We start from the raw sequence: 16,447 nt of genomic DNA on the forward strand, positions 1-16,447 counted from the left end.
GTAAAAAACACAAATTAATAAGACATTAGTAAACTTAGAATTGGCAGTAAAGCTATCAAAGAGGTCGTCTGTAGGAGACGCATCAACGCGAAACTTTAGTTTCATATACACATGTACAAAGTGCTTAAACATGTACCTTAACAAGCATTCTGAAATAGAAAAAAGAGGTGAAGACATGAATTTGGAACTTTACGGTAATTAACACGCCTCAGTTAAGAAACGACTCCCTCGTCTTACATATGTATATATATATATATATATATAGATATATACTTAGCCTGAGCACATTACCTGTAGTACATTTGTGACATGTTGTTAAAGGTAAGTCAGTATAAAAAATAACTACTGCTAGGCCTGGCAGTTTGATGGTACTTCAGATGTAGTTATGGGCAAGTCATGATATAATGTAGGTAACGGGTAATAGACCATGAACTGTACTGATGGTTGAAATTCCACACTTACAAAACCGGGGGTATATCAGTTTCCATATACCTCTGGGTTCAAGGCCTCTCGTGCTACAGTCCTATTTAATGCTTCCGGGTCGAATGTAGTCCCCTGCTATTTTCAATATGTTTTCTTTTGCTCCTTGGGCTGCCCCTTTTCTTTTTTTCCGCTTGTTAAGTTGTATCATTTTGTATCAGAGGCTTCAAAGTTTCATTCTAGGTATAAATTTGTGTGTTTTTCAGAGAATGATGGCTGATACACACCAGCAAAAAGTAGGGAAATGTCCTGTTTCACCAGCCTCTGTCTGGATGCCTTGGCTTGAGGTCAAAAAAACGAGAGAAATCCGCGAAAGCAACCGGTCTGGCGTCAAAAGCGTCAATCGTCCTCAGTTTTACGTCTCAAAAGTGCTCTTCACGGTTTGGCTGTCGACCTTAGCCAAATATCTACCCGTATACCTTCGGAAAGTCGTCATATAGATATGCCTAATAATATAGGCCTACGCTAACATGGTAGTTATAGCCTTAATTTGGTACGTCAGCAAGACTTGTAGCAAATCAAAATTTGTAGGAATCCAAAGTTTAACTTTTTCATGCATTCTTGGCGTTTTTTTTTAAATGACGACGAGAATGGGAACGCCGTACAATGGACAAATAATAAATTCAAAGTTTTATTACTATCTGGTTTTTCAAAACATATGAAACCAATGAAATATAATCAGCAACGGCTTAATTCAACATTTTCCACCTTTATTCCACAATGGCGGTAACCGTAATGACACAAGAATGTGGAGGAAGAAGAAACGTACCATCACCGGGTTATGTCAGCTGTAACAAACAGTTCTATGGGAGAAAAGACAATCGTTGTTGTTGTTGTTGTTGTTCGAGATGGCGTTGTTCATGTTCTCGATCGTGGGTAGCAGTTTTGAAATGCGCATGCTTCTCTGCACCTTTTTTCTTGTCCCTGGTTTGCAATCGCGTGTAAAGCGGTCTCATACTTTGATATACATATATATATATACATATCACTAAAGCATTATGAAAGAAGAACTTCACAAGGACAACAACTTCGTCCATCCACAGAGCTGCTTATCCCGAGCTGCTAAAAAGGCTTAGCTTACACCAAAAATCTTTTCTTTTCTTTTCATTTTTTCATTCCTTGGATTATTATTGGGAGTGGTTGATAATAATACCACAAATGAACAGCACGACCATCGCGGAAATGAAAAATAAAAGATGGCCAAGTCAGTGGTAATCAAAGACACACTGCTTGTATGAACAGACTTATGAAATCAAACCCATAGAGCTATCAATTACCATTTTCAGCTTCCGGGTTTCTGTAGCCAATCGCCTGTTGTGGTCGCCACTGTGTTATGGCGCCACTACACTATCATTAATGGGTGACTGTATCCGATGTCAATTGCTCCGTACACTACTTAGGCAAGACAATTCATATTACGTTTTACTACATGCATGTCGAATTCTATTAAAAAATCAAACAAGGAAAAATCACACATGTCGTTAAAGGATTGCATTTACTAGGTCTGTGGTGGGAAAAGACTTGGTTCTGATCCAAAGCACATATAGTATCGAATGATTGTAAAGCTTAAACATTAATGTAAAATTCGAAATATCAATAGTACAAAAGCAAACTAAGTGTCTATTTTTTGTTTTTTTTTTCTGATCACAACGCTATTTTTAACGAGAAGCCTTGAGACATTAATAAGTGTGTCCTGAAACAGAAATAAAACAGTTATGTTGAATTAGTATTTCGCCCAAAATGCCGTTATGATATCAATGCCAAATGTGAAATTAAAGTTCTTCATGGAGGACTGACTTGATAGGCTATACTGTGCATTAAATGCATTGTAAGGAACAACACGAGACGATAAATAATGCTGACAGACTTAATTGGTTTCACTGATGGCCTTTTAACGTTGAATCTCACTCATAAGACGGCCGTTCGACTTATTTGTTGAGATAGTCGCATTGCCCGTACAAAACCAACGGCCTTTCGCAAGAAAATGACTAACTTTCACACATGTAAAGCACATATTTTCAATTGCAGAGACAGTTTATTGTGAATTCCAATTTGGTGGAAAGCAAGTGGTCTTAAACGAATTTTCATAATAATCGCCCATCAGTCATACGAGAACCCAATCGTCCACGTCAGCTGATAAACGGCCAGACGAGTGCCTATACGGCCAAACGAGTGCCTAAACGGCCAAACGAGTGCCTAAACGGCCAGACGGATGCCTAAACGGCCAGACGACTGTCGAAGTGGCCCGATTGGCACCTAAACGGCCAGATTAGCACCTGGGCGACCGGAAAGAACAATGCAGGGAATGAAATCTTTAACATGACAGCTAGGGAATAAGTCGTTATTTCATGTCATTAATTACAAAACAAGCATCTTATCCACTAGGTTACAGCCTTCTCCCAAAGCGCTCTGTGAAATCGGCTACTATTTCTACTTACATATGACAGACAAGTAACCCTACTCTAACTGTCAATTTGTACTTACGTTTGGGAGCGGAAGGGAACGGTAGCTCATACGGATTCTTATCGTCAACTGAAAAAAATCAAAAGGAAATAGTACTTCTTTTGACGAACTGGTTAGATAAGACAACAGTTTCAACATACACACAGCAGATTCAAACACAACAGAACCCGGTCATTAAAACTAATTCACTCATTTAATTTGGGTTTTTAACGCAGTTCTGAAGAAAGCATATTAAATGCGGTTACATGCAGTATATGAGATCCGTGTGTGAGTAAATCGACACATCTCGTGGTCAGGCACTTGACCAATATCATGACATAAACCAACATCGGAACTAGCGGGATACTGATTTCAAGTCCGTGGCCAGGACATTTCTAGAGATAAATGTACCAGTCACCATAACAAGACAATGACAACCATACAACAGTAAATCATAACAGGCAATCTGCACTCAGACTTCCCTGAGCTGTAGGAAGTTATATTTATTTATGTATTTGATTGGTGTTTCACGCCGTACTCAAAAGTATTTCACTTATACGACCGCATCCAGTATTATGGTGAGAAGAAACCGGTCAGAGCCAGGAGGAAGCCTGGATAGTCTGAGTACTATATATTGTATACCCCTATATATACAGTAAATACCTGAGCTAAACGAACTTAACCGCAATATATTTATTTATTTATTTCATTGGTGTTTCGGCCGGAGAGGAAGCCAGCATGAGCTGGACTCACAGCGAACTGCAGTATACGACCACGCCCTGTTGTAAATCGCTATAATCTAGAACACCTCATTAGAAGCAGCTCCATGTAGCGAAAAAATAGTTATTGCTAGACTTACCCAGATTTTCCAGCTTGCCCGAAGAGCCCTTAATCGGACTAGGATAATCTACAAGTATAGCACATATTCAAGGTTTGAAATAAAATTTCATATTTTAATACAATTTTAATTTAACATTCTAGCCCATTATTAAACTTTAAAACATCAATAAATGTGGTACTTCACGTTAAGCAGAACGCGTGATACGGAAACCATATGGTAGATAGGGGCCTACATACTGAAGAGCCGAATGCTTATATTTAGCATCTATTTTATTCATTTATTTGATTGGTGTTTTACGCTGTACTCAAAAATATTTCACTTCTACGACGGCAGCCAGCATTATGGTGAGAGTAGATAGGGAAGAGCCCGGGGGAAACCCACGACCATCCGTAGGCTGCTCCCAGACCTTCCCACGTAAGGTCGGAGAGGAAGCAACCATGGGCTGCATTTAGCATCTAGAATACATCTTGAACATTTGTCCAGTGGATAAAACCAATGGACAGTTTTAGCAAAAAGTATTCTGCGAAATACGAGTAACTGTATTTTGGGATTTTTGGCCATACGTATGATGCTGCCTCACTGAATAGCCATGCGGAAGACCAATGGTGATGTCCTGTCTAGTCGCAGTATAACTGATCTAACGCGTTCTGCTTAAACCATGATGCTAGGGGGCGTGTAAATTGCTACTATTTATGCATTTACATAAAGAGTTAGAATTAAACCCTGACTGAGGTAAAGTGACAAGAGGCCGTATTTCATCAGGTAAGTGTGACTATTTGAATTTTCTCTCTATGCTGTAACGTCTTCATTATATTCTTACCTTCAGTTTTTGCAGTCTTCAGTTCAGGACTGGAAATGCAAACTGAGAAAAACAACAACAACAATACATTACTGTGATGACGCCTAACCCTCATTTATACATGTAGTATTCATCAAATACATTTGCATTGTTCCGCTCTGTTGAGTTTCAGATTTAGCCGTCACAGTTATTGCAGATGTTTTGTAACAATTTATTTGTAATTTAAAATTGTTCTGATTCATTTCATTCACATATTTCTTCCCATGTATGTGAAAACTGTTCCATATGTGGGAAGGTCTGCCAGCAATCTGTGGATGGTCGTGAGTTTTCCCGGCTCTGCCCGGTTTCCTCCCATCATAATGCTGGCTTCCGTCGTATATGTAAAATAGTCTGGAGTACAGCGTAAAACGCCAATCAAATAAATAAATAATAAATACATAAAACTCTTCCTTTCCAGTTACTTTAATATTTTTCTTTTCTTTTAAATATTCTGTTCAAGTTGTTTTTAATATTGTTTCGTTACTATAATTTTCAAATATTCTGTTACAGTTTACTTACATCTCCTCTGTACCCTCGGTTGATCTTCACCCATCAAATCAGCTTATGGGAAACAAAAAGCAAGGCAAATTTATTTAACTTTGAGTAACAGGACAGGAAGCATTTACAAAGCTAGTAAAAATTACTAATAAATGTTATACACTATTGAGGCATAACACCGCAATGACAAGTGTTTGTATATACTATCCGTGTTTAGAATAACAACTTGGCAACACAAAAAAACTTGTACTGTAACGTCAGTTTACAAAATATTAAGGTAAACGGTGAAATGTGGTCGTCTAGATTAAGGGATTAAACGACTGAAAACAACAGTGCACTGCATATAAAAATTAAGGATGAAGAATTCAAAATAACAAGACAAATGTACATGATAAGGGTTAAGACTAAAGAATTAAAGTTTAAACATGCATGCACTGTAAGGGTTAAGACTAAAGAATTAAAGTTTAAACATGCATGCACTGTAAGGGTTAAGACTAAAGAATTAAAGTTTAAACATGCATGCACTGTAAGGGTTAAGACTAAAGAATTAAAGTTTAAACGTGCATGCACTGTAAGGGTTAAGAATAAAGAATTAAAGTTTAAACATGCATGCATTGCAAGGGATGAGGGTAAAGATTTAAAGATTAAGATACGACATCAATTTAAAATAAAGATAAGAAAACGTGCAATCTAATGATTTAGGGTAATAAATCAAAGACAAGAAGACATACGTGTACTTTAATGGTTAGAATAACGAATTAAAAACAAGAAGAATAGTGTGCACTATAATGGTTTAGGGTAACAAATTAAAGATTAGAAGACATACGTGTACTGTAATGGTTTAGGGTAACAAATTAAAGATTAGAAGACATACGTGTACTTTAATGGTTTAAGATAACAAATTAAAGATTAGAAGACATACATGCACTGTAATGGTTTAGGGTAACAAATTAAAGACAAGAAGACATACGTGTTCTTTAATGGTTTAAGATAACAAATTAAAGATTAGAAGACATACGTGTACTGTAATGGTTTAGGGTAACAAATTAAAGATTAGAAAACATACATGCACTGTAATGGTTTAGGGTAACAAATTAAAGATTAGAAGACATACATGCACTGTAATGGTTTAGGGTAACAAATTAAAGACAAGAAGACATACGTGTACTGTAATGGTTTAGGATAACAAATTAAAGATAACAAGACATACGTGTACTGTAATGGTTTAGGGTAACAAATTAAAGATAAGAAGACAGACGCGCACTGTAATGGTTTAGGAAAAAAATAAAGATAACAAGACATACAGGTACTATAATGGTTTAAGATAACAAATTAAAGACAACAAGAACATTGTGCACTGTAAAGGTTTAATATATAGATAAAAAAGAAAACAAACGTGAAATGGCCAAGTTGACATGTTGACACGCGAATTGACATGATTTAAACCGGAAGTATAGACAGAAACAATCGCATGGAACACTGATTTATGACAACAAAATCAATGAAGTAAAATAACTATGCTCTACTTCCGGCTTATGAGAAAAAAATAGTGAAAAACCTGTTTTACATGGGTTGAATAGGTCGTAAATGTTGGCATCTGCCTCAAATGAAAGTGAAAGTGTGGGGCATTTTTTATTTAAGTAGTGAATTCTTAAAAGTCTACATTGACTTGAAAAACCATAGCAGACATCAACGTTAATTAAGCGCCAAGCTCGTGTAATATGTATAAATTTTGCGTGTCTGCTTTCAGGATAAGGAACTAAAAATAAAGAGAACCATTGTGCACTACTGTCCTGGTTTTGGTTGAAGAAATATAGAAGACAAACGTTCATTGTATTATACATGTACTACTTCTACCATATAAGATATACATGGAGTTAAGGACGTGTTAATTACCTGGGTCTTCGTAAATGTTGGTACCTGTAAAAGGAAGTACATGTATACGTGTTATTTTGTTCCTTTTGTGTGAATAAACATTCTTAAACCTACATTGAAAATGAAATGATTAGGTCGAAAAGTTTGTTAAAAAACGATGGGATCATAAAGTCTATACGGACATATGAAGAAGAATGCAAGTGTTTTTGACGTTAAACTGACACAAATCGACAAAAAATCGTCTTATTTATGGACAGGTGGGAGGGTGGTTATTTTGCGTTTCCTCCTCACACGTATATGACCGAAAATTGATCCCCTAACCAACAAATTACAAACTTTGCTCCAGAAATTCACTCCACTGTAAAATGTACTTTTCTCTAGATCACAAACATAGGTAAAACCTGCCATTAATCAACACATGCAGGGTAAAACTTTAGACAACGTGGTCTCAATGAAAGAGGTCTTCAATCTGGTTAAGTGATACATTTCTTCATTAGTTTTATTCATTTGTGGCAGTGGATTAGGTACTGATTAAATCACTGGACTGACCATAGTATTGTGTCAATTTTATTGATATCTAACACCCTATTCAGGAAATTATTGGTCCGTTGTATAAATGTACGATGTCGACCAGATTTAAACTGGAGACAGGAAGGCCTCCAAAACCACCGCCCTTTATCGAGTACTTGACAAACCTGCTGACATATTGCAGTATTATCAGCAAGAACTGAATTCGAACCTGTGACCTCACTGACAGGAATCGATAGGGTAAAGCCGCAACAATAGTCCCTAATATGGTCAAATAAACTAATTTTCAAAGGGTTACCAACCTCTGTCAAGCGGAACTGGATGTCGAATTGTGCGCGTGTTGCCTGTAAACAGAAACGAGTGGATCGTATAAGGAAATGACAGACTGATTTCATGACGATGTGGGGGGAGAGGGAAGGATGGAGAGTTAAGAAACCTCAGGGGTAAAATGGAATCTATCTGAACTTGATAACAAAATCTTTTCTTGCTTCATTTGGCAACAACTAGAAAGGCACTGTGTGATGGAAAATATCGCTTTTCTACGTGAATTTACTTCAGAATCATGCACCTATCACATTTAGCTGATAATTATCACATGCAAATCTCGTTGTAAATCGTGCTTGCCTTACATGTACAGGGATTCCATTCCCTGTTTTATCGTTTAATGGCGTCTGACACCATCGATGACCTTCAAGGTCACTGCTGTCTGTTACACCACCGTTCAAATGCAGTTAGTACAATGTAGATATTTCCGAGTTCAAAGGTTTGGGAGCTTAGTACCAGCCAGACGAATTGACATATATCGGAAATGTTTGCATTAATTCATTGAATCATTTATGGCTTATTTATTTATTTTTTAATTTTTTTTTTTTTTTTTTTGGTGTTTTACGCCGTACTGAAGAAAATTCATGTATGGCTTGTATGTTTATTGCACAAGAACATATGAACTTCACAGTTAACATTGTAATGAAATCTTTAAAAACAACGTTGCCATACAAAACAATTTAGTCAGTTAACTTGTTGACCGAATTTTGGGACCTTATTCTAGCACCTAAAAATCTTTCTTTTTTGTCACTTACAGTAAGATTTCATTATGATCTGTTGAATAAAATTACGATAAATATGAATTCTCTTTTTTTAATAGCAGCTGTTTAAAAAATAATATTGTCTACACAAAATGTTATTTACCTCTTTGGACTGAGACAGGATGAAGATAGCAGGTATAGCCTGAAATTAAAATAGGTATATTTATTTTTGAGCCACCTGGAATAAAATTTTGAAAATGTAGTTTGTTAGAAACAAAATATACATACATCTGTAAAATTTATTTTCGAAAAATTCATTTCTGTACGGAATAAAACTAAAATTTTCGCTATTTACCACACTGGGTTCTCTGTATACATAACGACTATATATAATCATGTGTGAAGTCGAACAGAGGGTACACTCCTTTATTTGCATTCACGCAAATTTCAATTCAACAAAAATAGCAGTAGACAAGTCAATAGGACTTACCGTCATCATTTACGCCAAGTCCAGTTTGCTCGGCTGAAGCGAGTTGGTGAACAACACCTGCCAAAGAGCATATGTGAGCAAGAGGTACTAATATATATTTATACATTTCATTTGATTACGGTATGGTGAGAAACTATTCCCTGACACAGCGGCGTGCATTCTGCACTGTACATCAAATAACATGCACAGAGTTGATCAACGATGTCACCCCCCCCCCCCCACTCCCTCTCTCCCACCTTTATTTTATTCTTATTACATACATGAAAAACTTGAGCTCAATACATGCAGTACTTTTTAAGATACCACTCTTAACCTTTGTACTTGAAAGTAACCCAGATACTCAAGAGGCTAGGTCGTGAATTTTATAATCTACTGCAATTAATATATACAATGACTATCAACGACGGAACATCCCACCCGTATTATTGTGCTTTACATTCATGAAAACCCTGAACTCAATAGATGCAGTACTTTTTCTTTAACAGTGACTCAGATACTCAAGAGGTCAGGTGTCTTTTTCTATAATCTACACCAATTAGTATGCAAACAGAGCATCAACGAAGGAGCATCCCGCTTGTGTCGTTGTGCTTCACGTGCAACACCTGAGCGCAATACATCCAGTATACTTACAAATATTTTGTTATAGCAACAGTATATTCTGCTTACCGTTTCTGTCTTTGACGTTTAATCAAAATAAAATAAGTAATATACGTTAGCTTGATGGATGAAACTTTTCCGTTAAAACTTTAAGCCAACAATACATGCAAAGGGATATATGTAGGCATAAATAATTATTTTATTTGAGTGAAGGCCACATTTCAAGGAACGGGCCATTAACGAAAAACTTTCACATTTCTGTCATTTTATCAATCTGTATATTGTTGGTTCAGATAGTTAAAGCTCTGGGATGGCCAGACTCTTGACCAATGACGGCACAATTCTACACAGGAAAAGCATTTGTGTGAAACAACACAAGTTTTTGTGTTAGATTACGTTACCTCAACACAAACAGGTGTTACATAATTGTGAAATACATATGTCAGTGTTATAAAATAATAAAACACAAATTTGTGTTGAACCAAAAACTTGTGTACATGTATTTTGCAACAAGTATTGTGTCTAACATCCAACATACGTTGTGTTCAGTTCTTTCAACACAATTCCTTCAAATATGACAAGACATTTGTTGGAAAGAACACAAATTTGTGTTCATACAGCACAAGTGTCTTTGCCTGTGTAGCTCTCCTTGCTTCCACTGCGGCTTTAAGTCAGGGGATTTGTCAGGTATCAGTAGAAGGCCGGTGATTTACTTCGGCCATCCACAAATCTGACCGCCGGGATAGAAGTAAAAAATCCCTGAGTACGTATTCAAACTGCAATCAGTTCAATTAGATGCTGTTAACGCCCATCCGAGTTGACTGTTATTATCAACTGGTGCTAGTAGTCGCTACTCAGTTATCTCCCTTCATGTGTATTCTACTGTTCTAAGTTTAAACTTCATCTTGGGACACAGATTGTCGGCCTGATGCTAACGTTGGTTCGCGAGTAATTTAAGGGTGACCAGCATATTTAAGCTAAGACGTGATTGGTTAGTTAAGATCTGTGACTCGGTGTTTCACGCCGAAACGGTTTATTCCCTGGCTGTTGATGCGCCTGCCCACAGAGAAACACTGCTTCGCTACAGGAGACAAGTTACAAATTGAGTTAACATTTTGATTTCTAATTGATCGGAAGCTTAGGTCAGCACAACAGTACAATGCTGAGGTAGACATAAATTCCTGGGCAGTGTGGTGTGAGGTGATTCGTTCGCCAGAAAAGTGTCGGCGGCTGGTTTTATGGCCTCGGTAGCATCTGGAAAGTCCGCACAGGTAAGGCCATCAACCCGAGTGTAAACTATTCAGACTTTCCTGTGGTGCTTAGCTGCTACGTCACTTCCGAGTGTAAACTATTAAGACTTTCCTGTGGTGCTTAGCTGCTACGTAACTTCCGAGTGTAAACTATTAAGACTTTCCTGTGGTGCTTAGCTGCTACGTCACTTCCGAGTGTAAACTATTCAGACTTTCCCGTGGTGCTTAGCTGCTACGTCACTTCCGAGTGTAAACTACTGAGACTTCCATGACATTTCGCCACATTGTGCCCTGTTACTTGGAGTAGTATTCAGTATTTTGCTACGTTTCCGTTTGAATGCATGTGTGATATGGCTTTTCTTACACAGTTATGAATGGCCGCGGTTGCCGACAGCCATCAGGTTTGCGAGGTCTCCATACAGTCAGAACTAAGGTCGGTACCAGGGACTTTATTTGTGTAAACCCAGGGGACACTAGGTCAGATCTTCGCCGGGTTAAACGTCGAGGCGCCATTTTCGTATTACATTTTAGTTATCGTGGTTTCAGTTCGCCGGTGTATATCTTGGGGACTCGCCTATAGCGGACGAGTAATTTGGGACAGCTTGCTGTTTAGGCCTAATTTTCTTCCTATGGGGACCAGTAGGCCATTCATGACCTTTGTCGAAATAAAGCAATGACCATGTCTATTCCAAACCACTACTCTGCTATTCGAATCTGCAGGATATAGTTGATTATTTTACTTCATACCACAACTTGTTGTTAGACGTGATAGGCGTATTACCTATTTAGGATGTTTATGATATAACTGCGAGTTAATGAAATAAAATAAAGCAAGGCGCATTCTACCAAGGAAAACTTACCCCTTCTACTACATCGACATTTCAGTATAACAACAACGACTACCAGGATCAGGGTAAAGCCGGCTCCAGCTGGCAGTACGCTGGTCAACGTGGGGTGTATGGCGTTGTTTTGGTCCGAGAGTCCTGAAAATCAATGCCATCATCATGTGACTGTTTACTTGTGCGATTGGTGCTTAAAGTCGATTTCATTATTATATGGATCTTATCTAGCCCCAGAATCTGCTCTCTTTGACTTAAGCCATATTTAGTCTCCCTATTTTTTAACTGTAACGCTAAGATAATTTCAATTTTGTCTTGAATGTCGAAGACAAGTCGTTTTAAAATTGCAGTTCCTAAGGTCAATAGCAATTCCTAAGGTCAATGGCAATTCCTATGGTTAATGGCAATTCCTAAGGTCGATGGCAATTCCTAATGTCAATGGCAATTCTTAAGGTCAGTCACAAATTTACTGCGGTAATGTAAATGCAGTAAAAGCCAAATGTAATTTCTAAAATGTTAAATCCCACATTTTGGCAGTGAAGGTAAAGCCAAATAATACCAGGGTAACACCTTCTAGAGTGTTACAAATCGAACATAATACAAAATGTTTACAAAATGTCATTATAATTTAACAAAAGTGTTGTGTTTCGCGTGCTGTATGCTAAAATTGTGTTTTCTAAGATTTTATTTAAAAAAGTAAAACATGTTGAGATGTTGACACTCACAATTTTACAAAATTTAACAGGTTGTTCCACTTCAACTTCTGCAAAGTGTACATTTCTCGATGCCTCCTTTACACGCTTTTAAAAATGAACAATTAAACAGCATATTCATTATGTAATTATATTTTGGTGGTAACTAAGGCAATTAGAGAAAAAAAATTTAAAAGTGGTAACAAAATCTAACAACTGGGTATACTTTTTATTGTTAGTATCTGATAAGTGCACCTGTAAAACTGTTCTCACCTCGCATAAAGTTAATAGTCAGGAGACCTGATGCAGCACCTTCAGAATTCTCTGCAGTGCACGTATAGATTCTAACATCTACACCATCGAGTCTGGTGACTTTGTGGATAAGGACAGAACCGATATCATCCCTTCCAGATGGTTGATTGTCGTTGTTTCCGTCATTGCCGTTATTGTTGTTATCGATGTCATCATCACTTATCAGACTAACATCAGCTAAGGTAGTTTTGTCGCTGGCACCAGTACTCATTTCTGCGAATACATCTTCTTGACTACGATGATTGCCACCACTACTATTGATGCTCTCATTGTTGCTGCTCTGGTTATGGCTGTTATAGTTGTCGTTGTTGTTCATGTTGTTGTTGTCGTCGTTGTTCATGTTGTTGTTGTTGTCGCTGTTGTTCATGTTGTTGTTGTTGTTGCCCTTTTTGTTCCTGTTGCTGTTGTTGTTGTCAGCTATGGTTGTACCTTCAAACACCCACTTCATTTTTGGCGGAGGGTTTCCATCGGCTATACACACCAGAAATATTTCTCCAACTGCAGAATTCTGGACTGGTCGCTTCTGAACCTTAACGACAGGTTTATCTGTGGACAAATTAATCAACTGTAGTCACAGCACAGAACAATATTTCTGCACGATAGAAAACTGCACAGAAGAAGCTTAATCTGGGGTATTGATTAAGACTCATGAAGACAGTCTGAATTAATATCCACAGCAGCAATTCTTGTTTTTGCTCGAGACTTAGAATTAGTCAGAATGGGAACAATTACATACTAAACGCCTGAAATATTCATTTTATTTATCTGACTGATGTTTTACGCCGTATTCAAGAATATTTCACTTAAACAACGGTGGCTAGCATTATGGCGGGAGGAAACCAAGCCGAGCCCGGGGGAACCCTCCACCATCCGCTGCTTGCTGGTCTGAAATAGTGTTCCTTAGTGAACAATTTTTCACTAAAAAAACTTATTTTGCTCACTTTACTACAATATCTGTTTGTAAAGGACCCACCCTAATGTGGTTAAATTAGAAGACCACTATGCACTATCAGGAAAATAAGTCGCATTAATTTCTAGACTTTTTTTCTGTGGCGTGTAACATCTTTGAAACATGCTTGCCGTCACTTCCGGGTTTTGCCACTTAACATATAGCCTTACTCACAAGTTTTATGCTTCTACATCCAAAACAACTTGAAGTAAATATACAGATACAGATCCGCAGTTATTTATTTAATTTTAAAAACATTTTATTACTCTGTTGGAAAAATTGTAATAAAAACACCGGTCTATTTTCCAGGACAATGCTTTTGGACTCTCTCTGCCCTTTTCCGTTCTTTCCGTTGAGTCACAGCGTTTCATTAGGTTGAGTCAGTTTCGTTGAAAGCACACAACACTTACATCTTATATCAAGAATCTTTTCCTCCGAGACAACACGGTCATACACTGACGCTTCACATTTGAGGCTTTTCCCGTTCATCTCTTTCTGCACAGTCAGTCTGACGTCACTGCTCCCGTCTGATCTCCCTATCTGTGACGTCAGTGGCTTTGTGGAGTGACCCAGATACCACCTTAGGATTGGGGCGGGGTTTCCTTCGTACACACGACATGTATACGTCACAGGGCTGTTGGCGCTAACAGAATTTACCGGGCCAGTCAGATTCACATGCTTTGGTGGCTCTAAGGGAATAAAAATGTTTATTTTATGCTTTTAAAGCAAAAACCACCCTAAAATTAAGTATTATTAGATAAAAGTCCATTAAAAACTGCCCCGGAAAATAGTTGGATTTATTTTTTTACAATTTGTTTAGCCCGGTAAAATACATTTGAATATCTTATTCTATGGTGGCCCGTTCTGACTACAACGTGACCAGTGATGTCACATATGCTTTTTTACAACTTAACACACATTAAGCTGCTACATTTCGTCATTCAAAATGCCTATGCATATAGATATATGGATGCATTTACTGATTTGACCTTGAGACGAATTATTTTGAGTCAAAAAGTATAGATATGACGGAACTAATACCTTCTGGGTCAGAACAGACCCTCGTAGAATCTGATCTTTTAACACAGTTTAACTCGGTTAGAAAAATTCCAAAAAAAAAAAAAAAAATAAATCCAACTGTTTTCCTGATCTGTTTTTGATGTTCTTTCACCTAATACATACTTCATTTTAGAGTGGTCTTTGCCTTTAAAGACACGGTGGAATAAACAGAGCACGCAGTAGTCTTTATTTAGAAATACGCATTTCACGGACAGGGCTCTGTGGCATATATTCGTTATGTGCCTATGTTGAATAATAATTCCTTTATATATTTGGCTGTGCGCCAACTCGACCCGCGTGCGAAAGGGATATTATTAGTACAGGCCAAATAAAGAACAAACAAGAGATTAGTCCATACAAGCAAAAGTTAGTGATTTTGTTTTAATTCCTACTTGCATCAAGGTGATACATGCCGGATTCCACAAAATAATTGTTGTAAGTAAGTACATTTACAAAAAGCAATCTTACGCTTAGTTGATTGCAACTACATTGATGAGATTTCAAACTCAATTTAACATAAAAATTAAATTAAATTGTAAACAGAAGTGCTCACGTAACACAGACAGGTAGACACCGCTGCTCCAGAGCTTCTTTTCGCACAGGAAAATTCCATCGTCTCTACTAAATGACGTCGAATTGATCAGTAAAGACGAATTTGATACCAATTCCACGTCCTCGCTAGTCCATGGTTTCTTAACTATGGCATCGCTGTCTCCAAGACTGGCGAAAACCAGCTGACAGGAGTGAACGGTTTGCTTGCACCATTCGATATCCGAGTGGTTCCTCTGGACCAAACATGGTAGCACGGCCTGATCTCCTTCCCAGACTGTAACGTTCGTGGTACGAACCGTACCACAGGAGGCCACACTCAAAACTGTGGACCAGGAAAAATAGGCGTTTCTTTTAAAGAATGTACTGTGAAAAATGTATGTTATCACAACAGGAGTGTTTATATAGGAATCTCCGTTATACGATTATGGGAATCCCTTTATTGAGTCTCATATAGGCCTGTGGTTTCGTAGTCCCCACAGTTCGTGGTAACCTGTGTTTCATATCGAAGTTGTTAAAGTGTAGCGGAAGTACTTTTTTCTTTCTAATTTAATGTTCTCTTATTGTTTTGTAAGTGGGTGTGAAATTTTAATTGGACAGATCAACGGTAGGATACGAAGGTCTAAGGGTAGCTCTAAAAGTGTGCCATAGAGCGCCATCCATGCTGCCAGCGTAAATTTGTCACGCTGACTGTCCGATTGTAAACATTTCTGTATTTATCTCACCCACCTCTTTTGTCACTTTCATATAAATCATGAGTAATCAGAATATCTTTCTGCATGAGCAATATCACAGATGTAACGTTAATTGGCAGTTTAATTGTGTTACATGATTACCGGTCATTAAAGCAGTTGTTGTGTGCGTTCAGGGCAGATAACTCTTGCTACCACACATTGGTACTAAATGTATGACTGTGACATTTCGTGTTCACGTGTTTAAATAGGTTATGATTTCTTTTGTATAATCCACTACTCTGTACAAGGAAAGCGCGACTTATGCGACTACATATAAGTAAATGTGAGGCAATAAGCATACGTCCAGATGTGTGCCCCAGGATGCCATCCCTGCTGCCGCTGTGAAGTTGTCACGGTGACTATACTGTTGCAAACATTTCTGTTAGTGACAGAGATCCTGATCAGAAATAAAGCACCAGAAACCGAAATGGTCTATCCACCCCTTATGA

General features: G+C 37.7%; 1 protein-coding gene and 1 long non-coding RNA gene across 2 annotated transcripts; both read right to left on the bottom strand.

Moving 5' to 3' along the window:
• Positions 1 to 248: 248 nt before the first annotated feature.
• On the bottom strand, positions 249 to 7,928 carry LOC135462996 (uncharacterized). Its single transcript, XR_010443515.1, has 7 exons — positions 7,805 to 7,928; positions 6,996 to 7,019; positions 5,121 to 5,162; positions 4,584 to 4,625; positions 3,782 to 3,829; positions 2,965 to 3,012; positions 249 to 2,173 (listed from the first exon to the last, which is right to left on the bottom strand). It is a non-coding gene; the product is annotated as an uncharacterized LOC135462996 (long non-coding RNA).
• A 1,075-nt stretch (positions 7,929 to 9,003) lies between these two features.
• Positions 9,004 to 16,214, bottom strand: LOC135462576 (putative mediator of RNA polymerase II transcription subunit 29). Its single transcript, XM_064739800.1, has 5 exons — positions 15,269 to 16,214; positions 14,067 to 14,345; positions 12,669 to 13,253; positions 11,725 to 11,847; positions 9,004 to 9,074 (listed from the first exon to the last, which is right to left on the bottom strand). The coding sequence occupies exons 2-5, from the start codon at positions 14,143 to 14,145 to the stop codon at positions 9,004 to 9,006; spliced, it is 858 nt and encodes a 285-aa protein (XP_064595870.1). The 5' UTR covers positions 14,146 to 14,345; positions 15,269 to 16,214.
• Between the last annotated feature and the right edge of the window lie 233 nt (positions 16,215 to 16,447).

Source organism: Liolophura sinensis, chromosome 2 (genome assembly GCF_032854445.1).
Source record: "Liolophura sinensis isolate JHLJ2023 chromosome 2, CUHK_Ljap_v2, whole genome shotgun sequence".
NCBI lineage: Eukaryota > Metazoa > Mollusca > Polyplacophora > Chitonida > Chitonidae > Liolophura > Liolophura sinensis.